The 23,978-nt window shown below is 58.3% G+C and overlaps 3 protein-coding genes across 8 annotated transcripts; 2 read left to right on the top strand and 1 right to left on the bottom strand.

The window, feature by feature from the left end:
* Window positions 1-2: 2 nt before the first annotated feature.
* Window positions 3-2,361, bottom strand: HSPB9 (heat shock protein family B (small) member 9). Its single transcript, XM_079798550.1, has one exon. It carries the CDS (start codon window positions 1,491-1,493, stop codon window positions 1,014-1,016), a length of 480 nt encoding a protein of 159 aa, XP_079654676.1. The 5' UTR covers window positions 1,494-2,361; the 3' UTR covers window positions 3-1,013.
* A 255-nt stretch (window positions 2,362-2,616) lies between these two features.
* KAT2A (lysine acetyltransferase 2A) lies at window positions 2,617-10,593 on the top strand. Of its 2 annotated transcripts, none has more exons than XM_079798508.1 (18): window positions 2,617-3,097; window positions 3,239-3,362; window positions 3,674-3,819; window positions 3,927-4,016; window positions 4,314-4,495; window positions 4,577-4,768; window positions 5,663-5,769; window positions 5,983-6,093; window positions 6,179-6,315; window positions 6,405-6,613; window positions 6,824-6,950; window positions 8,254-8,364; window positions 8,795-8,938; window positions 9,157-9,271; window positions 9,361-9,397; window positions 9,477-9,540; window positions 9,674-9,758; window positions 9,869-10,593. In XM_079798508.1, exons 1-18 carry the CDS (start codon window positions 2,759-2,761, stop codon window positions 10,060-10,062), a joined length of 2,514 nt encoding a protein of 837 aa, XP_079654634.1. In that variant the 5' UTR covers window positions 2,617-2,758; the 3' UTR covers window positions 10,063-10,593. The 2 variants fall into 2 exon arrangements, with proteins under 2 accessions (XP_079654634.1, XP_079654633.1); XM_079798507.1 differs by having other exon boundaries at window positions 2,734-3,097; window positions 6,176-6,315.
* Window positions 10,594-10,712: 119 nt separating this feature from the next.
* On the top strand, window positions 10,713-18,563 carry DHX58 (DExH-box helicase 58). 5 transcript variants are annotated; one of them, XM_079797767.1, is made up of 13 exons: window positions 10,713-10,799; window positions 11,336-11,504; window positions 11,686-11,887; window positions 12,244-12,434; window positions 13,184-13,300; window positions 13,800-13,926; window positions 14,049-14,240; window positions 14,923-15,176; window positions 15,687-15,836; window positions 15,926-16,087; window positions 16,803-16,993; window positions 17,603-17,699; window positions 17,992-18,563. In XM_079797767.1, the coding sequence occupies exons 2-13, from the start codon at window positions 11,337-11,339 to the stop codon at window positions 18,175-18,177; spliced, it is 2,037 nt and encodes a 678-aa protein (XP_079653893.1). In that variant the 5' UTR covers window positions 10,713-10,799; window position 11,336; the 3' UTR covers window positions 18,178-18,563. The 5 variants fall into 5 exon arrangements, with proteins under 5 accessions (XP_079653893.1, XP_079653890.1, XP_079653891.1 ...); XM_079797764.1 differs by lacking the exon at window positions 10,713-10,799 and adding an exon at window positions 11,047-11,169; XM_079797765.1 differs by lacking the exon at window positions 10,713-10,799 and adding an exon at window positions 11,048-11,110.
* Window positions 18,564-23,978: the final 5,415 nt, after the last annotated feature.

Raw genomic sequence — 23,978 nt, forward strand, 5'->3', positions numbered from 1 at the left:
TTGGGGGTGGGTGGGTAAGGGGGGGAGTGGGCGGGAATGGAACCAACTTTTTCTGTATTTTGTATTGTATGTTTTCTTCAACATGTAACCAATCAGTATCTTGTCAATATAGTCAGCCAATGGATTGACCTCCTGCTTGTCTTGTCTTTCTCTGGCAGAATTTATCAGACTACATCCTCTCTAGCTTACTTGAAGTTAATTTAAAATGGACCACTGAATCTTGTTAAACAAAAGCTTCCCCCTCACTCCAAGTGAGGGGGTACTGGTGTCTTGGTAACCAAGAAAAAGAGTCCCTTACTGTTACCAGTACTAATGGCATGGGAGTTAAGAGTGACCTGGAACTGAATCTCACCGAGTTTGAAGTTGCGGGTCCTGCATTTTCCTCTCCCTGACCACCTCTAGAATATATTGGGGTAATTGTGCAGTCCGGATTTGAAAATATTTGGTCTCAAAATCAAAACAACACACACACACACACACACACACACACACACACACACACACACACACATACACAAAGGAAAACAAAAATAGTTGGTCTCTGAAACACCAGAAACAAGCTCTTTGGGGTTTGGGGTGAATCAGTATCAGGACTGAGGGATTGGGTTCTCTGCCCTCTTCCCTGGAGAGGAACACCAATGACCTGGAACTTTGGACTGGTCATAAGGCCGAGACAATAGCCTCGCACCAGGTCCAAGCCCTCTGGTCCCTGGTCCCCAGCAGGCCCTCTGCTGGTTCTGGAACTAGGGGACTCTTGGGCCCTCCTGGCTCTCTGCTGCTCCCTGCTGGCGCTGCTGCTCTCAGCCCCCAAGGGCTATCGGTCCAAGCAGAGCCGTGCTTAGTAGGACCACACCGCACCCCCCCCCCCCCCATCTCCCAGCCTCTCCCAGGACCACCACTTTGAGGTGCCTTTCTGGCCTTCCCCTACCTTCATCATAACTCCACCGCTGACCCCAACCCCAAGGAGAGACCGCGGACACGAAGGCTGCTGCTCACTATGGCGGTTTATTGGGTCAGGCTAAGTTGGAACCCTTAGAGCCGTGACTCCTGAGTTTCGAGGAGTGTCCTGTTTGGACTTCAGCGGAAGGCAGCGCCCCGCACTGGCCTCGGATCCACAGCTGGCCCGAGGGTGTTAAGCAGCAGGTCATGGCGGCGGGATCCAGGTTGGGTGGTAGTAGCATTTGGCGGTGCAACTTCTGCGCCATGCGGTAGCCGCTCCCGTCCGGGCCGTAGCTCTCCTTTTGCCGCTGGCCCGTCACCGTCAGGCACTGGCCGTCCACTTGCACCAACAGCTCCTCCGGGCCGAAGCCCTGGGCATCCATCTTCATCTGGAAACTGTTCTCCACGTGGACATTGCTCCGCACAGCTGACACATCATCCCGGAGCCGCTGCACGGGCAGCGTGGCCGCCTGGTTCTGTTCAGTGAGGGCTGTGCTGGGAGACCTGGACGCCACCTGGCTCCCTTTGGGGAGACCGCTACCGCCCCGCTGCATCCGAGTGAGCAACTGCTGTCCGAGGGCACGAGGCTCCGAGTCAGGCCGCGCGTGCAGGGGCGGGATCCAAGAGCGGAGGGTCCTCCCGCGCCCCACCCAGCTCCGCTCCTGCTCAGCAGCTCTGCTCCGTTCCCTTCTGCAGAGTCAGAGTTCAGGGTCAGCTGTGCACTTCCTACCTCCGCGGTCAGGTGGTCATTCGCCCTGGCACCCCCGCTGCTGCTTTTATCCTGGATCCTTTCTTGGGCCCCTCCCCACCTCCATCAGAGGCTCCAACTGGATATGATAAAGGAGGCCGGAGCCATGACCAATGGAACCATTATCAGCGCAGAGTGGAGATGACATTGAGCCATCGGGACACCCCCTCCCAAGAACTGGGGCCTGGGGGCAAGAAGAATTGTCCCCTGGACAGAGCGATGGGAGTGTGAACACAGGGTAATAATCCATTTTCCATTTTCGGAACGTCCTGCCTTTCTCTGACAAGGCACAATGCTGTGACACCCTGGAGATTGGGAGGTGGACACACCTTTCTGGCTTCCTTCATCCATCCTGGGCCTACTGTGCTGCAGGTTTGGGCTGGGCTCAGGGACCACAACAATTAAGATGCGGCCCTCAAGGTTCCCAGGATGTTGAAAGAGAGCCATTCCCAAACACGGGGGAAAACTCCCGCCCTCCTCTGCCTCTACTTCATCCCCACCGTGGCAGCCTTGTTCGTGACCGCGACCATGTCTCTGGTACTCATCACTTTTATAATAAACCCTTTTTATGGAAGCACAAAAGGGTACAGTTGAATTATCCCAACAGGTCAAGAAATAGAACTGTTGCTGCTTAATCTCCGTAGCTGAAGTTCGTCTCCGGAGACATATGGGTCAGGGACAAAGGTAGGGGTGGGAGGGGGATGTGCGGGGAAGCCGACTGGACCTCAGTCCCCAGGCCTGCACTTCGCCTGCGGGGCTTGGGAGGCGGGCAGAGCCCACGAGTCCCCCCACCAGATCCCCAAGAGGACAGCAATCTTGACAACCCTGGAAGCCTTCAAGAGAGAGTAACAGTGAGGAGGAATCAATGTGGGGTGCTGGTTCGGGCCTCATTGGGCTGCCTGGGACCAAGAGACAGGATAGAAAAGTCTGGAAGGTGGAGGCAAAGGGAGCAGCGGTGGAAGACTACAACTCCCATCAAGCTCTGGGTCGGGGACGCCTGCGTACTGCGCGCCCGTTGCCCATGCGGCCCTAGGGCAGGGAGCGCCGCGCCGCTCCGCTGCGGGGGAGGCCATGGCGGAACCTTCCCAGGCCTCGACCCCGGCCCCGGCCGCGCAGCCCCGGCCCCTTCAGTCCCCAGCCCCCGCCCCAACCCCGACTCCTACTCCCAGCCCGGCTTCGGCGCCGACTCCGGCTCCCACTCCGGCACCTGCCCCCGCTCCAGCTGCAGCCCCAGCCGGGAGCGCTGGGACGGGGGGGCCCGGGGTAGGAAGTGGGGGTACCGGGAGCGGGGGGGATCCGGCTCGACCTGGCCTGAGCCAGCAGCAGCGCGCCAGCCAGAGGAAGGCGCAAGTCCGGGGACTGCCGCGCGCCAAGAAGCTTGAGAAGCTAGGGGTCTTCTCGGCTTGCAAGGTGGGGGCGGGGCCTGGGCCAGGGGGCGGGGTTTGGGACATCCTAGGGCTCGGGTGGCAATGGAAGCAAAGCTCTGGCTGGGGAGAGGCTCCTCGTCCCTGGGATACACACAGGCTTTTTGACTGATCCTTCTGCCTCCAGGCCAATGAAACCTGCAAGTGTAATGGCTGGAAAAACCCCAAGCCCCCCACTGCACCCCGCATGGACCTGCAGCAGCCAGCTGCCAACCTGAGTGAGCTGTGCCGCAGCTGTGAGCACCCCTTGGGTAAGGCAGGAAGTGCCCTGGGAGCTGGGGCGGGGGCGAAGCAGGTGCTGGCTCCTGCTTGGACAGGATGACTTAAGTGCCACAGAGCTTCATCTTTTAAAAACCAAAGGTGCCTTCTAAAGAGGGGTTGGGTTGGGGTGAGGAGGAGAAAGGAAATCTGCCAATACAGAAATACAAGGGGTCCCCCAGGGGCTGACACAGGAATAGTCAGAGAAGGACCCGAGCGTATCTTGGCTGGTGATGAAGAGGGGCAGGACGTCCTGTTGATCTCTTCTGTCCATTTTCCCCAACTCTACCACCTGTTCATGCAGCGGACCATGTGTCCCACCTGGAGAATGTGTCCGAGGAGGAGATTAACCGGCTGCTGGGGATGGTGGTGGATGTGGAGAATCTGTTCATGTCTGTTCACAAGGAGGAAGACACAGACACCAAGCAGGTCTATTTCTACCTCTTCAAGGTGAGCTTTCTCCACGTGCAAGTGAGTGAGCAAAGGGGTTGAGGCTGGTGGGTCTGCAGCTCTTGGTCTCTGCTGACCTCTGCCCCTCCCTCTTCCTCTTCCTCCAGCTCCTTCGGAAATGCATCCTGCAGATGACCCGGCCCGTGGTGGAGGGGTCTCTGGGCAGCCCCCCATTTGAGAAGCCTAATATTGAGCAGGTGGGATGAAGAAGGGGGCAGGAGAATTGGGGGCATCTTGAAGGAGTGAGGAGACTGTGTTCTCTATCCTCCTCAAGCTGGGGACAGGGGAGAGGTTCCAAGAAGGAGGATGTTTTGTGCTAACCTCAGTGAGTGCATAGGGGTCGTGAACGGGCATAGTTTCTCTTCACAGAGAGCCTCGGAATGAGAGGAGAGCCTTGCCCCTGCCTTCAGGAAGCCCCTAGTTTTGGATAAGAAGCCCATGCTGGCTGCTCACACCTCCTTCCCGGTTTTGTCCCCCCACCCACCCCTTCTCAGGGTGTGCTGAACTTTGTGCAGTACAAGTTCAGTCATCTGGCTCCCCGGGAGCGGCAGACCATGTTCGAGCTCTCGAAGATGTTCTTGCTCTGCCTTAACTACTGGAAGCTTGAGACACCTGCCCAGTTTCGGCAGCGGTCTCAAGCTGAGGACGTGGCTACCTACAAGGTCAATTACACCAGGTAGGCCCAGCCAGGAACAGCACGGGGAGATGCTTACAGGCTCAGCGGTTTCCACTCTCATCACCTCCCCACTTTCCGCAGATGGCTCTGTTACTGCCACGTGCCCCAGAGCTGCGACAGCCTCCCCCGCTACGAGACCACTCATGTCTTTGGGCGAAGCCTGCTTCGCTCCATCTTCACCGTCACCCGGCGGCAGCTGCTAGAGAAGTTCCGGGTGGAGAAGGACAAGCTGGTGCCCGAGAAAAGGACCCTCATCCTCACCCACTTCCCCAAGTAAGGCTCCTTCTGGCCTATCAGGATTCTGCCCCAAGTTCACATCCTCCCTGTTGTCCCCTCCTTTTCCAGGAAGGCTTCCTGGATTGGTCCCTCCCCTCCCTCCATAAGCCTTCTGGGATCTGGGCGTCTACCTGGACTACTTGCCCAGGGTCCAGACGCAACTTGTTAGCATTTGCCTTTTGTACTAGTCAGGGGGTGGCAGATACATGGCCCGAGTGCTAACACTACCCCTGCCCGCACCCCTGGTGTCTACAGTTGGTGCATGTCTTATACCAGTTATTTCCCACGGGGCCCGGACACAGCCTCACAATCCTTCCCGCCACAGCACTCCAAAAAAACCCAGAGCTTATACTTATGAGGCAAAACCAGTTTCCACTCCTCTTCTAGTTCTTTCTGAAGGATTTTCCTCTGTTCTGCCTCACCTTCCTCTCATTTTAAACCTGCTCATAGCTCTCCAGTTCAGGAAGCCTTTCCTGAGTAATCCAGAACCTCCAGTGTCCCTTCTGCCACCAGCTGGGAGGAAGGTGGCAGGAGGGGGTGCATTCTGACCCCCATTTTGATACTGAGGCCCAGGGTGATTTGGTGCCCTGCCTGGTCACAGTACAGAGTGGCATCCGTTCAGACCCTGCCTCCCTCTTCTGTCCACAATGGCAAACTGGGCCTCTGGTCTCTCCTGGATTTGTCCTGTCCTCCTACCTTCAACTAGGGTCTCCCAGGAGGCAGGGGGCTGTACCTCCTCCTGGGCTAAGGCAGAGGTTGTCTCTGTTCTCAGGCTCCCAGTTCCTGAGAAGAGGGTCGGTCTCTTTGACCAGCCCCCCTGGTGTCTGGCCCAGGCTGCTCCCTTGATTAGACAGAATTGTGGGACCGACTGTACCCCCCCGCCCCCCACAGATTCCTGTCCATGCTGGAGGAGGAGATCTACGGGGCAAACTCTCCGATCTGGGAGTCAGGCTTCACCATGCCTCCCTCAGAGGGGACCCAGCTGGTGCCCCGGCCAGGTATGTGCCACAGCAGGTTTTACAAGATCTCTGCTTGGCCTTCCTGGCTGAGCTCAGGTGCCCCCGCCCCCCGCTGTGGAAGAGGGGCTTCGAATAGCAGCCGTGGAGAAATGCAGGAGGGCTCAACTGGGGGTTGGAGGGTCCAGATCCCTTTTTGGGACCCACCAACATCTTTGGAACCACCATGCCCCGCCCCCGATTCTTCTGTCTCAGCTACAGTCAGTGCAGCCGTTGTTCCCAGCGCCCCCATCTTCAGCCCCACCATGGGTGGGGGCAGCAATAGCTCCTTGAGTCTGGATTCTGGAGGTGCTGAGCCCATGCCAGGTGGGTACTTGACCCTTGACACCCACTCAGCCCTCCCCCAATCTCTCTGCCTACCCCTGGAAGACCTTGCCGACCTCCCCAGCAGGTGAGAAGAGGAAGCTCCCAGAGAACCTGACCCTGGAGGATGCCAAGCGGCTCCGTGTGATGGGCGACATCCCCATGGAGCTGGTCAACGAGGTCATGCTCACCATCACTGACCCTGCTGCCATGCTGGGGCCCGAGGTAGGCGGCTGGCTTGCTGGCCAGCAGGGGTAGGGAGCGGCCCTCGTGGCCCTGAGACCCTTGCTCACTACCCCTTTTCTGGTGCCCAGACGAGCCTACTGTCGGCCAATGCAGCCCGGGACGAGACAGCCCGCCTGGAGGAGCGCCGCGGTATCATCGAATTCCATGTCATCGGCAACTCGCTGACGCCCAAGGCCAACCGGCGGGTGCTGCTCTGGCTCGTGGGGCTGCAGAATGTCTTCTCCCATCAGCTGCCACGCATGCCCAAGGAATACATCGCCCGCCTCGTCTTTGACCCGTGCGTCCCCAGGAGAGCCCCAACCCCAGGGCACCACATCCGGGCACCTGTCCTTGGCCTCCACACCCCTCCCTAGGCCTCTTCCTCCAGCCTCTGGTTCTTCCTCCTCAGTTCCCAGCCCTGAATACAGCTCAGGCCTCCACGGCTATGGGGACCTGAGGAGCATTTGGGGGGCAGGTAGGGACCGTGACCTGTCCCCTCTCCCCTCAGGAAGCACAAGACTCTGGCCTTGATCAAGGACGGGCGCGTCATTGGTGGGATCTGCTTCCGCATGTTTCCCACCCAGGGCTTCACGGAGATTGTCTTCTGTGCTGTCACCTCAAATGAGCAGGTCAAGGTGGGTGCCTGCCCTCAGCCCCTGCCCCTGCCCCATCCCACCACCTGCTTCTGATTTAGACCCGATCAGAGTAGAGGATGCGGTGATGCAGCAGCCCCCAGCACTTCTTTTAGTGGCCAGACAGTTCCTCAGTTCCCCACAAGGTGGCACTTGTTCTCTGATAACTGTGGAGTAAGAAAATAGCCTGTTGCCCTAGCTCGCTCCCTCAGTGGTTAGAGTGTCAGCCCAGGCACTGGAGGGTCTCGGATTAGATTCCTGGTCAAGGGCACATACCTGGGTTGCGGGCTCGTTCCTGCCCCTATTCTGGGTGTGTGCGAGGGAGGCAACCAATCAATGTGTCTCTCACATCCATGTTTCTCTCCCCTGTCTCTCTCCTCCCCTCCCCTCTCCCTTCCACTCTCTAAAAAAAAATCAATGGGAAAAAATCCTCAGTGAGGATAAAAAAGAAAGAAAACACCTGTTGACAAATGGATCCAGAGAATCAGTCACACTTTTTTTTTAATCCTCCACCCGAGGATATGTTTTTGTTAATTTGAGAGAGGGGATCGAACCTGCAACCTAAGTATGTGCCCTGACTGGGAATCGAACCCCCAACCTTTTGGTGTATGGGACGATGCTCCACCAACTGAGCCACCTGACCAGGGCGGAATCAGTAACACTTGTAAATGGACCTGAGATGTTGTCATCACAAGAACATTTACACACTTTGGGGAGTTACCTTTGTGGTAGCCCTGTGCTGGGGGATAGTCCTGGCTTCTAGCCTCTCGTGATCACAGTTTGGTTCTCCGTCACAGACCCCAGCTCTGCGCGGTGCCTCCTTGGTCCTGGCACGTGTGGGAGTCCGTGTCTCTTCAGGGGTCACGTGCTGTAGCCAGCAGGGCCCTCGGGATTCCCCTTCTCGATTCCGAGGCCGGGGACCAGGAACCGGTAGCCTGTGGACAGCAGCTTCCTGGTTGGGTTTGGCTCCTAGCCCTGCCGTGCCTGGCAGCCGGACCTTGTACAGATTTTCTCATGTAGCTGAGTTTCAGTTTTCCTTCTGTAAGTTGGCCACAGTACCTGCCTCATGACTTAACTTGAGACTTGGTCACCTGACTCAGAGCAAGTGCCTAGAAATCCAGTGTCCTTCAGTTTTCTCGTTATAACCTCCCTTCCTCTGCTGGTTGCCTTTCCTACTACCTGCCTTGGATCCCCTGGTACCCCCTCCTCCTGTTCAATCTGCTCCCTCCTCCCTGGGCCCTTCTGAGTTCTGTCCAGCACCAGGCCTGCCCCCTCCCCCTGGTAAGCCCTACGCCCTCCCCTGCAGGGCTATGGGACTCACCTGATGAACCACCTGAAGGAGTATCACATCAAACACAACATCCTCTACTTCCTCACGTATGCTGACGAGTATGCCATCGGCTACTTCAAAAAGCAGGTGACCCTCGCCTCACCCCACCCCACACTTGCCGGCCACCTGGGGCAGGAGTCATTCTGTCTCGCTCCCTAGTATGGATGGACTGGGAGTCCCTTCAGGCCCCTGTTCCGTCTAGTATCTGCAGGGACCTCCTTCCTGCCTTCCTTCTCCCTCCTGCTGCCGCCCCTGTAAGTAGGACTTGGAGGGCAGTAGGGTAGCCGGCAGGATTGGGAGGCTCTTGGGGGTTTGTTGGAAGGGGGCTGACCTAGAATCTTTCCAGGGGCAGATTGAGCTTTCAAAGTGCAGAGCACTGTGCTGGGCACTGTCGGCGGGGATTCAGGGACTGGAGAGAGGGGACATGGCATGCAGCTGGCCTTGGGTGCTCCTGGGAGAGGGGCTGTAAAATTGGGAAAGTGTTGCGATGGGTGGGGTCGTGTCGCCCACTCCCTAGGGCTTCTCCAAGGATATCAAGGTGCCCAAGAGCCGCTACCTGGGTTACATCAAGGACTACGAGGGGGCGACCCTGATGGAGTGTGAGCTGAACCCCCGCATCCCCTACACGGAGCTCTCCCACATCATCAAGAAGCAGAAGGAGGTTGTGTGCTTTTTGTGGAATGTGCATGTGGGGGTGAGCACGTGTGTGGGATGAGCATGTGTACCACATGTGCATGCATGAGGTAGGGCCGGGATCTTGCTCTGCCTCTTGGGAAAGTTAGGAGGAGAGGCACCTGGATTCAGGGACGGGGCCTCCGACGGGCCTGGGAGGGTGGTGGCTGGCGCTGGGGTTGGCCCCTCAGACCCCTCCTTCCTCAGATCATCAAGAAGCTGATTGAGCGCAAACAGGCCCAGATCCGAAAGGTCTACCCCGGGCTCAGCTGCTTCAAGGAAGGTGTGAGGCAGATTCCTGTGGAGAGTGTCCCTGGCATTCGTAAGCAGGGCTCTTGGTGCGGGAGGGGCGCGCTGCTTGGGTGTGGACAGGCGTTCTGAGGGATGTTCTCCGCACCCCCCGCTTTGCAGGAGAGACGGGCTGGAAACCACTGGGGAAGGAGAAGGGGTGAGTGTTGTGTGGAGGGACAGGGTGTTGGGGGAGGCAGAGGGACCAGGAGCCTCAGACTTGACATCTGTCGCCCCAGGAAGGAGCTGAAGGACCCTGACCAGCTCTACACAACCCTCAAAAACCTGCTGGCCCAGATCAAGGTGGGGAGACCAGGCTCGCTCCTGGGGGTCCCTGTGCCCGTGGCTGTGGCTTTATGACCCGTGTGGGTGGGCGACAGTCGTGAGCTGGGCATGGGCCACGGGATCCTGGTCCCAGCTCAACTCTCCCCTCTAGTCGCACCCCAGTGCCTGGCCCTTCATGGAGCCGGTGAAGAAGTCGGAGGCCCCTGACTACTACGAGGTCATCCGCTTCCCCATCGGTGAGGATGCTCCATCCCGACCCCTTCCTTCCACTCCCGCCTGCAAATCCTGCTCCTGCCTTCACCGGCCACACAGCCCCCTGTGACCTGCCCTCTCTCCTGCTGCCCAGACCTGAAGACCATGACGGAGCGGCTGCGCAGCCGCTACTACGTGACCCGGAAGCTCTTTGTGGCTGACCTGCAGCGGGTCATCGCCAACTGCCGCGAGTACAACCCCCCCGACAGCGAGTACTGCCGCTGCGCCAGTGCCCTGGAGAAGTTCTTCTACTTCAAGCTCAAGGAGGGAGGGCTCATTGACAAGTAGTCCCAGCCTTGGCCCACAGCCTCACCGTGAATGTCGCCACCTCAGGACTGATCCGATCGCTAGGGAGGCCTGGCGCCCAGGTCCCTCTCAGCTTGAGACACTCCAGCCCCTGATCCTGCAGTCCTTTCTGGGCCCTTGGGCACCCCCAAGCCTGCAGCCCTGTCCCACCCTTCATTGTGTTGGACGTTGGGAGGGGTCTCCTGGGTGTGGGCTCGGCGCCTCTACAGTGGCTGGAGGCCAGAGCATAAACGTGCCCAGCTTTGGTGGCTCTCAGCCCTGGTCCCCACAGAGCTGTGGTGTCTTACTGGAGTCCTGGGCCTGGCCCAGGCCACTGTCTCCTCAAAGGCAGGACTGACAATTTTAGCTTGAACGAGGGCTCCAGGGTTTGGAAATTCAACCCGGACTGGAGGGGCCATGCCTTGCCCTGCACTGTTGTGTTCTGTCTGTCCCCAGGGGTGGGGGACATGGGGACCATTTGTTTCCTGGCATTAATCCCTTGGAGGGATCAATAAAGCTCTTTTTGTTTTTGTCTCTGTGTGTGTGATTGTTTCTTCAGTAGCATCCCAGGCCTTAGCAGGCTGACCTGTTCCTGCCAGTACCTCCTGCAAGCTGGAGCCCATTGAGCTCGGGTTGTGCCGAGGACCCCTCCCCAGCAGGCCTCATGCCTAGTCCCGTGCCGCAGGGCCTGCCTGGCTGCAGCCTCCACTTCTCCCTGCTCCTGGCTGTTCCTGGTCCAGGTGCCTGGACAGCAGGGTCCAAATCTCCCCGGGGCTGCCTTTGCCTGGGTGACATGGTTACAGCTGACTCCAAAAGGAGTGGGGGTAGGGTGGGGTGGCCGGCGGGACCCATGTTGTAAACGGTGCTTTCCTGTCAGCAGCATTTCTTCCTCAGTCTGAGGCCTGTGAGGAAGAGATGGTAAAGCTGAGCTCCAGTCGGCTGGGCTGGCTCCGCCCCTCAGTTTCAGTTTCCTTTTCTATCCCGAAGAGCTCAGCAGCAGGCATCCGGGTTCAGAGCAGGGCTGCCCTTGGCGGTGGGTGCGGGTGGTAAGGTGAGGCTGGGCAGGGCCCTGTCTTACTCCTGCCTCCCCTCGGCCAGATCAGGTTCCTGGTAGGTTCCCTGTCCCACCTCCTTCAAGCAGGATGGAGTCTTGGGCAAAGGGAGGTCTCTGCACCAGACTGGGTTGGCTGGGAGCAGGTAGGGGGCAGATCTGATGGGGGCTGAGCTGAGTAGGGGGCCAGGAGGGCCAGGGGTCTGAGTCCCCTGCCATTCCCAGAATGGAGCTGCGATCCTACCAGTGGGAGGTGATCATGCCTGCCCTGGAGGGCAAGAATATCATCATATGGCTGCCCACGGGCGCTGGGAAGACCCGGGCGGCTGCCTATGTGGCCAAAAGGCATCTTGAGACCGTGGATAGAGCCAAGGTGGTTGTATTGGTCAACAGGGTAAGTGGCCTGCCCGCCCCTCCGTGGGCTCTCAGCTCCTCGGTGCCTCTCAAGACCCTTCAGAACTCCAGAGCTTCTGTGGCCATCTCTCAGCTCACCTTTTCACTCATCCCAGCCTTGGCCTCCGCCCATCCCCTACACTCAGCTTCTGCTTCCTCCCCCCATCTCATCCGCACCCCAGGTACACCTGGTGACCCAGCATTATGAGGAGTTCAGCCAAATGCTGGATGGGCGCTGGGCCATTGCAACCCTGAGTGGGGACATGGGGCTACGACCCGGCTTTGGACATTTGGCCCGGAGGAATGACCTGCTCATCTGCACAGCTGAGCTGCTGCAGACGGCACTGAGCAGCCCCGAGGAGGAGGAGCACGTGGAGCTCAATGGTGAGAGCTGGGTGCACCTGAGGCACCCCTGCCTGCCACCCCCAGGGCCCCTCTTCTGGTAAAGATGGGAGATGTTGTGGGAGTGAGAGCTTCCCTATTCACCAAACCCCAGCATACACCCTAGTAGAAAAAGACCTGGCTACAGTGCAGGATCTTGGGCAAGTTCCTTTCTCCAGCTTGAGCCTCAGTTTATTAATCTGTAAAATGGAGGAAAATCATCCCTGAATGGCCATTTTCTGGGGTCTGGCTGCAAATTGTGAAGGGAGGAAGGAATTCTCGGATGAATTCTGGGAACTACATGAAACAAAGCTTATGGGAGGGCTTTGCAAGCATAGTTCTTTCCCATGTGCCCCCAGCCTTCTCTCTTCTCGTGGTGGATGAGTGCCACCATACTCACAAAGACACTGTCTACAACGTCATCCTGAGCCAGTATCTACAGCACAAACTCGAGGGGACAAGGCCCCTGCCCCAGGTGCTGGGTCTCACAGCCTCCCCAGGCACTGGCAGGGCCACCAAGCTGGATGGAGCCATTGACCACATCCTGCAGGTCAGCTTGGTCTCTGACCCTCCCCTCACCTGACTCACCAGGGACCTCCCTGGCCTGCCCTACCCCCTGCCCACCAGTCCTAGGCCGGCTCACCCAGGCAGGGTCCAGATCCCTACCTCACCTAACTTCCAGCCTCCAAAGGCTTCTTAATGCACTTGGAATAAACACTCCACTCTAGCTTAGAGAGTTCCCTGTGACCTAGCCCCTGCTTAAGTCTCCAGCCTCATCCAGGCTCCTCCCCCCGCTCTCCCCCCCCCCCCCCCCCCCTGCCTGCTCTACTGGCCTTCTCTCTGTAGCTTGAGCATGTCAGGCTTGTTCCCATCACAGGACTCTTGCACTTGCCATTCCTTCTGCCCGAATACCCTTCCCCCGTACTTACCTGTCTGCCTCCTTCTTGTCATTAGGGAACACACCTTCAAAGCCTTCCCTGATCACCCCCACTGCACTCGCCATATCATTCAATTTTATTCTCTTCGGGGCTTGTTGACACTATCTGCAATCCTCTCATTCTGTTGTTCTTTACTAGTTTATCGTCTGTCTCCCCAACTGCAATGTAAGGTGCTCTGTATCCCCAGTACCTAGAACAGCACTGGGCAAGCAATAAATACCGTATTTATCGAATAAATGAATCCCCACCCCCCAATGGCCCTGCCTCTGCTGGGACCCATCCTGCCCCAAAGCTCTGCCCATTGTCCCCACAGAACAACCCCGTCCCCCCCCATTCCAGTGAACCCCTCTCTGTTGCCCAGCTTTGTGCCAACCTGGACACGTGGCGCATCATGTCACCCCAGACCCACCTCCGCGAGCTGCAGGAGCACAACCGCCTGCCCTGCAAACAGTACGACCTCTGCCACAGGCGCCGGGAGGTGTGTGGAGGGGGGGCGGGGGGCGGGGGGCGGGGGCGGGGCGGGAGTGCAATTAGGCCACCCGGGGCTGAGCCTGACTCCGCTCTCGGGAGAGCTGTGACGTCACTCTGCTTGCTTGTGTGCCTGAGCCTCCATTTCTTCTTTCTGTGAAATGGGGCCGATCCTCCTGTTCGGTTTCACTCAGATGCCACCGCGGACATCTGTCAAAACCCCGGGCGCGCACGCAGCAAGAGCGCTTTGCTTTGCAAACCATAAAGCTGGGGCGCTTAGTGCTGAGGCTGTTCCAAGCTCTCCCCTGCGCTGTGGACACTGCCCGGTGTCTGCTGTGACCGGCTGGACAGGGCCTAGCCATCAGCGTGCTCAGGCCAGAGGTCAAGGCCACATATGGGGTGGAGACAGAGCAGGAGTCAGGCGCGGGAGCCTGACCCCCGCCTCCAGCCAGGCCTCTGTCACACCATAGCGGTGTAGGAATTCCTTCACGCGCTCCCTCTGCTCGTAGGACCCGTTTGGGGACATGCTGAAGAGGCTCATGGAACAAGTACAGGACCACCTGGAGATGCCCGAACTGAGCCGGGACTTCGGGACGCAGACCTACGAGCAGCAGGTGGTGGAGCTGAGCAAGACCGGTGAGAAGGCCGGGGAAGTCCCTGCCTTTAGGGGGCGGGGCCCAGCCTGTGGGGGCGGGGTCTCGGCGGGAATGGAGCCAGGGGGCGGGGCCGCTCAGACACCGCGTCCCCCGTGGGTCCAGCGGCCGAGGCCGGGCTCCAGGAGCGGCGAGCGCATGCGCTTCACCTGCGGCGCTACAACGACGCGCTGCTCATCCACGACACGGTCCGCGCGGTGGACGCCCTGGCCACGCTGCGCCAGTTCTACGACTGGGAGCGAGCCACCAAGACCCAGGTCCTGCGGGCTGAGCGCTGGCTGCTGGCTCTGTTCGACGGTGAGGCTCCTGGGGAAGAGGGCTTGGAACGGGGCTAGAGGTCAGTGGCCGGCCGGGCCGGGGCTCGGCTCCAACAAGTTGGGGAGGTGCCAACAAGAGTTCCGGGGCCCTGTGTTTCTAACCAAACGTCAAGGCTGTGGAGATGACAAAAGAGCTATGTGCTCATTTGTGAAGGTTTCCGTAGGCGTAAAAACTAGTTTACGTTATTGACAAGTACTTTTTGAAAATCATTTCATTGGGACTCTTCCCCGGAAGTCGAGCGTGTATGGGACCTTTAAACTGGGGAAATGAGGTGGTCAGAGGGCGAAACTTAAGACTAGAGGCCTCAGCACGGGCCGAGGGGCAAGGGTCTTTCTGAACAGACCTGAGGCTGAGTCAGTCCTGGGTTACATGAAAAGGTCAAGGGTCATCCTGGCAGCAGGGTTGAAGAGGGGTGCTGGATAAGGTGTGTGAGCACCCGGACTGTACCCCGGGGAGAAGGCTGGCTGGCCCTGAGGCTGGGCAGGCAGAGGGTGTCCTTACCTGTGTTCTCGGTGCAGCTCAGGGGAAATCAGGCCGGAGCAGGCAACGCCAGGCCCCCTCTGGATCCCTGCAATCTTACACCTGTGAGCCACTCACCCTCCTGTCGGGCCCACCTCCAGGCCTGAGTCCTGTGCCTCTGATTTTGGGGCTTTTCTGGCAGACCACAAGAATGAGCTGGCCCTCCTGGCAACTCGTGGCCCGGAGAACCCCAAACTGGAGATGCTGGAACAGATCCTGCAGAATCAGTTTGGGAGTCCCGGCAGCCCCCGCGGCATCATCTTCACCCGCACCCGCCAGAGCGCTCACTCCCTCCTGCTCTGGCTCCAGCAGCAGCCGGGTCTGCAGGCAGTGGACATCAGGGCCGAGCTGCTGATCGGGGCTGGGAACAGCAGCCAGAGCACCCATATGACCCAGGTGTGGGCTTTGGGGGAAGGAGCTGAGGCTGGGGAGTTCCCTAGGGGAGAAGAGAAGGGGAGTCTTCAGCACAGAGAGATGGGGGCAGGGGGCGGGGCTGAGGAGGGAGATGGACACTGAGATCCCCAGGGCTGAAGGTTTTCCCGTTCTGCGGGTCTTGGGGGCAGAGAGGCAGAAACAAGGGGGTCTGCAGGGGTAGAGGTGAGTGATGTCCTCAGGACAGAGGATTGGGGGTCCGGGGTCCCTTGGAGAAGAATAGGTGCTGGGAGCTCCTAGAGTACAGGGGCAGGGACCCGTAGGAGTCCCCAGGGGAGAGAGGGGTTAGATGCTCACCTGGAAAGATGGGCAACATCCTGGGGGGTACTTGGAGGTAGAGATGGAGACTCAGGGTCCCCCAGAAAAGGGGCCAAGATTTTGAATAAAAGGGCTAAACCAGGAGAGGCTGGGCTTGCAAGAGGGTAGGCCTGAAGCCACCTCATATACCATCCTCTTTCTCCCCCCGCTCCCCAGAAGGAACAGCAAGAAGTGATCCGTAAGTTCCGGGATGGGACCCTGAACCTCCTGGTGGCCACAAGTGTGGCAGAAGAGGGACTGGACATCCCCCAGTGCAATGTGATTGTGCGCTACGGGCTCCTGACCAACGAGATCTCCATGGTCCAGGTGCCCAAACCACCCCCCTCAACAGTCCTCCAAGGATCCTGTGTGGGAACCCAGCCCCACTCAGGCCCCTCTCTTACCTCCCTCCCCAGGCAAGGGGCCGTGCCCGGGCCGATCAGAGTGTGTACTCCTTCGTGGCCACCCAGGGCAGCCGGGAGTTGCGGCGGGAGCAGACCAACGAGGTACTGGAGGTTCTGATGGAGCGGGCAGTGGCCGCCGTGCAGGAGATGGACCAGGCTGAGTACCAGGCCAAGGTCTGTGGGCGGTCTGTGCGCCCTGTGGGGAGGGGGGCTGTGGGCATTCTGCCTGGAAGGTCTCTGAGGCAAACACATTCACACCCTTGTCCCCCCTTCCTGCGGGGGCCCCCCTTCCTGCGGGGGCTACGTTGGCCCACCTGGTGAAGGTCTGAATCCAGGGAGGGGTAGAGGCCAAGGATGGGGTTGCCAGGAAGACAATGGCTATTTCTCCAAAATGCCTGGGGAATAGGCCTGGCCCAGGGCTTTTAAGTTACCTTCCCCACCCAGTGCTTTGTGTATCTGTGAGAGCCGCCTTACAGCCCTCCCGGAGCCAAGCAGAGGGGGGGACAAAGACACGCACAAAAGAAGCCCAGAACCAGGACTTAGAGCAGGTCCCCTGAGGGGAGTCACCGTTGTCCAGCCTCGCACAGCACAGTCCCGGCAGAATTCCTGATGGTGCCTCCCGTTAGATTCAAAGAAGCAGCTTTGCACGAACACCTCCAAAGCGGGGTGAAGACTCAGGGAGAAAGCTTGCCTCGCTCCCTGTGCTGCCCCCGAACCCAGTATTATTTTCTCCTCCGAGCTGCTTCCGAAAGCTCCCGGGAGGCTGAGGAAAGTCCCCCTGTACCAACCATCGCGCTGAGGTCCTTAGAGGCCCTCGGTCCCTCTGGGAGCATTTCTGAGATCAGGTCTCTTGGGCCCCAGCCATGCCCGGTGTCCCCTCCCACCCCAGATCCGGGATCTGCAGCGGGAAGCGCTGGTCAGGCGGGCGGCCCAGGCGGCCCAGAGGAAGACGCGGCAGCAGCAGTTCCTGGCCGAGCAAGTGCAGCTCCTCTGTGTCAACTGCATGGTGGCCGTGGGCCACGGGAGCGACCTGCGGAAGGTGGAGGGCACCCACCACGTCAACGTGAACCCCAACTTCTCGTGAGACCTGTGGGAGGGGCTGTCTGGATGAGAGGAAGAGTGGGGCGCATTCAGAGTTTGGGGGGGTTAAAGATCATTTGAACAAGTACCACATGTGCAGGTTTTATCACCACCCCATTTCGCAGGTGAGAAAAATAGAGGCTCCGACAGCCTCGGCGACTTGCCCGAGCCCCCGCAGCCACTCTGTGGTTGAGCAAGAGCCGGCATTCAGGGTGCCACATGCTGAGGGGCCACTCAATGGCCCCCTGGTCCTACATACTCTGAAGACATCAAGAGGGGCTGGTTGTCCCTGAGCCATCCCCTCATCCTCCGCCCCCTAGCGTGTAGCCTCCCCGCACCCTCCATTTGTTCATTCGTTAAGGAAGTATTCATTAGGCGGCTACCGTGTGCCAGGCCACTGTGCCCATGGTCTTCACACCTGGGTGGTGCTGAGGCCTGAACGTGGGCAGAGGGCGTGGGATGGAGGCGGCACAGGCCGAGCTCATTGAAGTCTCTGTGCCTCTTGACAGGCAGGAAGGCCCAAGGCCCAGCAGAGGCTCAGCAGGAAGGATGGCGAGCCGTCTGGGCTGGGGGTCCATGAGGTCTGTGGCCACTCCCATTTCTTTCTAGGATCTACTACAACGTCTCCGAGAAGCCCGTGGCTATAGACAGAGTCTTCAAGGACTGGGTGCCTGGGGGTGTCATTAGCTGCAAGAACTGTGGGGAAGTAAGTGCTGGGCCATGGCCCTCCGCTCCCGTCTTTAGAAGCCCTAATTCTGAAGGCCCAGCCTCTGCCACCAGGTGCCCTCCCCGGGACGGGGGAGACAGCCCTGCCCCAGGAGCCCCCCCGTCTGAAGAGAGTGGTCCAACCCCTCTCTTAGGGAGCCCACCATGTGAGGAGGGAGGTAGCTCTGTCTGAGGCAGGAGACATAAGCCCCGCCTCCAGAGACTCTAACTTGAGGAGAGAAGCCCAGTCAGAGGATAGACACCAAACCCCACGGTCTCTGTCCCACCCCCAGCTCTGGGGTCTGCAGATGATCTACAAGTCGGTGAAGCTGCCGGCGCTCAAAGTCCGCACCATGCTGCTGCACACCCCGCGGGGACGGATCCAGGCCAAGAAGTGGTCCTCCGTGCCCTTCCTGGTGCCTGACTTCGACTACCTGCAGCACTGTGCCCAGGCCCTGTCGGACCTCTCCCTGGACTGAGCATCTTGTCGCTGCAGTACCCAGATCAGACTGTAGGGGGCAGCCAGCGTCTTCCCTGAACCAAGTCCGTGCAGGTCCCTCGCCGGAGTCACCAGCTCAGGGGCTTGCTGACCAGCCACAGAGGAACCCCAGGGGCCCAGACTGACTTCAACTCCCACATTAAGGAAGCAGCTGAAGGCCCAAAGGTCACCCCCTGGCCCCCCTGACACCCACACAGACACTTCTACACACTGGATGGAGTGGGAGTGGGCGGGGGGGGGGGGGGGGGCGCGGATAGAACTGAGGCAGAATGGCCACACTGTACGTGGTGCCCCCTTATCCATGCTTTCGCTCTTGTAGTTTGTTACTCCCAATTAACTGCGGTCCAAAAATATTAAATGGAAAATTCCCGAAATAAACGATTTTTATGTTTTAAATTGTGCACCATTCTGAGTAGCGTGAGAAAATTTCGCACCATCTTGCTTGGTCCCACCTGGGACATGAATCATCCCTTTGTCCGGTGTACCCATGCATGTCCAGTGTATATGCTATCGGCCTGGCGGTCACTTAGCCGTCTGGGTCTTCAGATCAGCTGTCCAGGTTTCACAGTGCTTGTGTTTGAATAACCCTTTGAGTGGCCTAACACCACGTCACAATGCCGACGTCATCACCCTCCCTTGATCTCCTCACACAGACCTTGAATCATCTCAGATCACAGGAAGGTGAGTACTATACAGTAAGGTATTTTGAGAGAGACTACATTTACATAGCTTATTACAGCATATGTTATCATTGTTCTGTTATTCGTTGTTAATCTCTTACTGTGCCTAATTTGTAAATTAAAGTTTATCACAGGTATGTACGTATAGGACAAAACATAGTATATGTAGGGTTTGGTACTATCTTCCTGGAACATCTCCTCTGTGAATAAGGGGACGACTATACTAGGAATCTCCACAGTTTCACTTGGCCTTTTGACATTCTTTTTTTTTTTTTTTTGAGGCTCCCCATAAATTAAAAATAAAGAAATAGAAAAATGGTGTAGAAAATGTGTAGTATTTTTTAAAATATATTTTTATTGATTTCAGAGAGGAAGGGAGAGGGAGAGAGAGAGAGAGAAACATCAATGATGAGAAAGAATCATTGATTGGCTGCCTCCTGCACACCACACTGGGGATCGAGCCTGCAATCCAGGCATGTGCCCTGACCAGGAATCAAACCACCTCCTGGTTCATAGGTCAATGCTCAACCACTGAGCCATGCCAGCTGGGTGAAAATGTGTAGTATTTTAAAATCAGACTTGTTGAGGCATAATTGACAAAATAAACTACATATTTGTGGTGTTTAATTTGATAAATTTTAATGTATGTATGCTCTTCCACAATCAAGATAATGAACACAGCCATCACCCTGAAAACTTTCCTCGTGCCCATTATAATCCCTCCCTCTTTCGCTCCCCATCCACAATCTGCTTTGTGGTATATTTTGGAGGTTAAAAGTGTTTTTTTTTAAACACCCCTCTTTTTGGTTATCATGTAACCTTATTTGGAGAGAGCATCAGAAGTCTAAATTTGAGAGCCATAAAAAAAAAATGTGAGCTTTCTTCTGCCGAAACCGGTTTGGCTCGGTGGATAGAGCGGCGGCCTGTGGACTACAAGGTCCCGGGTTCGATCCCGGTCAAGGGCATGTACCTTGGTTGCGGGCACATCCCCGGTAGGGGGTGTGCAGGAGGCAGCTGGTCGATGTTTCTCTCTCATCGATGTTTCTAGCTCTCTGTCCCTCTCCCTTCCTCTCTGTAAAAAAAATCAATAAAATATATTTTAAAAAAATGTGAGGCCTTCCTGCCCCCTCCCCCTCGTGAAAGCTTCTAACCCCAATGCCCCATCTCCCCCGAACCCTCAGGTATCTCCCCTGGGCTTGGCAGAGGCCCGAAGGATTTGAGGGGTAGGCATGGGGGTGGGGAAAGTCATAAAGGCCTAAATTTCCTGTTCTCATTTTAACAAGAAGTAAAGAAAGGCAAGATCTAGGTTGATTCTTCAGGGAAAGGGCTATTTCTGTAGTAAGAGGCCCAGCAGGCAGGAGTCACCTTCAAGAGGAAGGGAGGGGGCTAGGGCAGAGATTTGAGGTTTGAGAGCCGCATGGCAGTCCTTCCTGCCATCTAACCTCTCCGACTACATCCTGGGTCCTGCCTCGGGGTAGATTAAAAAAAAAAAAAGTGCTCTCCCTTCCCCAGTATCTTCCTTCTTCAGCCCCCCTCTTCTCTGGTTGAGAGCTAAAAGCCCAGTGCTAGGCTTTTTGGTTTCCATCCCCCTAAGAGAGTGCACCCTTCCTTCCCAGGGCCCTTCTTCCTCTAGGCTCTGGCTCCCAGAGTCACCCTTCTCCCTCCTGTCCCATCTCCACCTCCCTGGGTCCCTTCTGCCCATCCGCTCCCACTTCACCTTCAGTTGTCATCGCCCCTGCCAGCAACGTGCCTTTTACAGGTCAATAAAATTAGCGACCGGGGAGCCGAGGGAGGGGGCGGGGCCCAGGGGTGCTAAGCTCAATGGCCTTGAATGCAGCTGGACGCACGGAGTCCGGACGCCTGTCATTCCAGGGCTGAACAGTGACAGCTGAGGGACCTGAGCTGGCACTGGAGGGCGGGGGGGTGCTGTTGCAGGGAGAGATGGACTGAGGATACAGATGCCCAGGGCACCTAATGGTCCCCTCAGTGGCCTGAACCCCTGGATGGGGGACCCTGACTTGGAGGGAGCGCCAGTATCGCGCCCACCTCACCACTGGGAGAGCTTTCTTGAGCTCAGTTGGAAGGGGCAACTCGGGCAAGGAGGGGTTCCCGGGCTTTCTTCTTCGTGTGAGGGGTCTTCCTAGGGAGCCCCCGCCTCCAGGGCAAGGCTGCCTGAGGGAGGAGATTTCCGGAGGTCCCCAGGACCCAGGCACCCTAACTTCTCCGCCCTCGGAACAGCCAGAGCTCCAGGCCTCCCTCGTGGCTCCCCCTTCCTCCCCACCTGAATCAGCCGGTCCACCCACCCGCTGGAGACTCAGGGAGGGGCCGGGCCGGGCTCCCCCTCCCCGGCCCCGCCCCCGGCCCCGCCCCGCCCCTCGCCGGCCGGCCCAGAGCGCTGCGCTCCCGAGCGCGCACGGAGAGCAGGTGGCCGCGGCGGGCTCCTCTCTGCCCCGCAGGTAAGTCAGCGACGCGGGTGGAGGACCTCGAGGCCAGCACGGGAGAACAAGGCAGCCCCTGACACCTGTCCGGTGCCCTTGTCTCAAAACCGGGGGACCCCAAGGGACAGTGAGGACATCCCCATCCGCGCTGGGCTCCGACGCGCTGCATCTAGCGGGTGGGGCTCAACTCTGGGGAAGTTTAGAGGCTCCTGGCTGCTTATCCCTGAGGCCAGGGCCGCCTCCGACGGATGCGAAAAGGCAGAGCTGGGCATTGGGCACACAGTTTTCTGGAGCCGAGCAGGTTGGCGTTCGTGACTGCGGGGCTCCGGGTAAGGAACCTCTGACCAGCGTGCCCCATGCCTCACCCCAGGGCAGCATCCTATCGCCCCCACTTAGAGAGCGATGGGGGTGACCCAAATGGCTTCTGTTCTTTGTGCGAATGAGGTAAGAGCTGGTGCACAGAGCACAGAGCACAGCTGAGCTGGGTTTTCTGATGAGCTCCAGGGCACCTGCGCCACTTCTTTCCACCTGGGTACAGATAGGCGCGGGTGAGGGGTGCAGGGGTGAGGGGTGAGGGAGCAGGGGTCGTCCAGATTGCCTGGGGGACCTAGGGGCCTGGGGACTGATTAGATTTTTTCTGTGTCCATGTCTCAGAGCCAGGGTGGGGAGGTGATCACAGAACTGGCCCTTCCTGCAGACACGGGGGTGCGTTTGCACCCTCCGTGGGATTTGGGCTGAAGGAGAGGGATCCTGCCTCTCAGAACCTCATGGAAGGCTTCCTGGAAGAGGAGGTCCTGAGCTGACAGCTCAGATGTGCTGCTCTGAGCCACAAAGGAGAGTTGGCCTTTGGGCCTTGGTGCTGGGTTGGGGTAGAGCAGAGGACGCCGAGAGCTGTAGAACAGAGGCAGGTCAGGATGCTGCCGTGGATCCAGCCAGGACCCCGGTGACGGTCACAAACCTACAGGCAGGCCAGCACCCAAGCCTGCGTGGGCGGGCTTCCTGTGTCTAATCTCCCTATTCCATCGTCTCCTCCCACCCACCACACACGATCCCTGTCAGAAAGTTCCTCCTCACGTCTGACCTTCATCCCTTCGGCTTCTGGGCCAGCTCCTTGCTCCTGGGAGGCAATGTGCTACAGTGGGAACGGTGGGGGCCTGGGGGTCAGTGAGCCTTGACGGCGTTCTACCACCTCCGCCTGCTGTGTGGCCTCGTGCAGGTTACGCAGCCGCTTGGAGTCTGCTTCCGCACCTGTAAAATGGGGATAATAATAGAACCCGCCTCATGGGGTGGCTGCAAGGATTAAGTGAGAATACGCCCGTCGAGCGCTTAGCACAGTGCCTGGCGCCTGGTGAGGGCTCAGCCGGTGTAAGTGTCCCCTCGTGTGTAGGACAGCAAAGCCCATCGGCAGGGGGTGGGGGTTGAAAGTTTTTTTTTAAACTTGGCCAGTGAGAGCCGTGCCCTTCACCACCACCATTCCACCAGCCCGCACCCCTGCTGGCTCCTGGGTCTCTTCTGGGTCCCGTCTGGGCTGCCCAGGACCCCTCCCCTCCTCATCTCTTAGTTGCCCTGTTTCTGTCTCCAGAGTAAGGAGAGGGACCCCGCAGGGCAGGGCCAGTGGCAGCAGGAGCCCACTTCGGAACACACTGGCTGACACCCAACTGAAAAAATGCCCCCTTGTCATCACCTCCCGGCCCTCCCCGCCTCCAGAAATCCACACGTTGGGATCAAGCTGCACTTTTTCCAGGAAAATAAATAAGTTACTGAAAGTCCTGCTTGGAATGACAGCTTCCGTCCCTGGCCAGAGGTCTGGAGGCTGCTGGGGAAGGGTGGATCTGGTAAGCACCGCTAACCCCAGGCAAGGGAGGGGTGCCTGTGCCCTAAATGGGCACTCCCCTGGCCACTGCCCTCCCGGTGGGGTGAGGAGTCAGCAGGGCCAAGGGGACGAACCTGTTCACCCCCTTCAAGACCACAGTCCCCATACCTGTGACTCTGGAGGCCCCCTGCCCAGATGGTCCGCTTGCTCCCAGCCCACCTAGCCTCTGCCCTGGGCCTGTGCCAAGGGACAGCTGTTTGCAGGGCATGAAGGTGGAACTAGCTGTGAAGCTGGGTGTCCACACACGTGCATGTGTGTACGTGAGTCCCTGTAGGGCAGAAAGGAGCCGGCAGCAGGAGGGGAGTGATGGCTGGGGCCAGCGTGGGAGTGCAACTGTCTCTCCCTCCACAGCATCGTCCTCCTGCAAAACTCCCGGAGTCAGCAAGTCCGAAATGGAACCTGGTTTTCCATGTCGTTAGGAAAATGTATTCGAATGAACAGGTTGTTTGCCTGATTGATAACTTTTAAATACTTAGACATGTGGATGTGGGGCCCCCGTCTGTCCTCTTGCCCCACGGCCTGCAAATAGGGTGGGCCTGCAGCGCCTGTGACCGACGACCCTGCTCTTCGGTGAATCCCTTCCTGCTGGCTGTCCCCGATAGTCGTGCTCCTGTAAAGCGGGGCTTAGGATACACCTTCCCTGGACCAGGAAGGAGTTTCAAGGTGAAATGAAGACTGTCAGCTGTCACCAACAAGCGGTCCCCGCCCCCCCCCCCCCCCTGGGCCTCCTGACCTCATTCTCCACCCAAAATTGGGACAATTTTTTTTTCTTCTAATGTCCTGTGATGCT

Source organism: Cnephaeus nilssonii (genome assembly GCF_951640355.1).
Source record: "Cnephaeus nilssonii genome assembly, chromosome: 19".
NCBI classification, from domain to species: Eukaryota; Metazoa; Chordata; class Mammalia; order Chiroptera; family Vespertilionidae; genus Cnephaeus; species Cnephaeus nilssonii.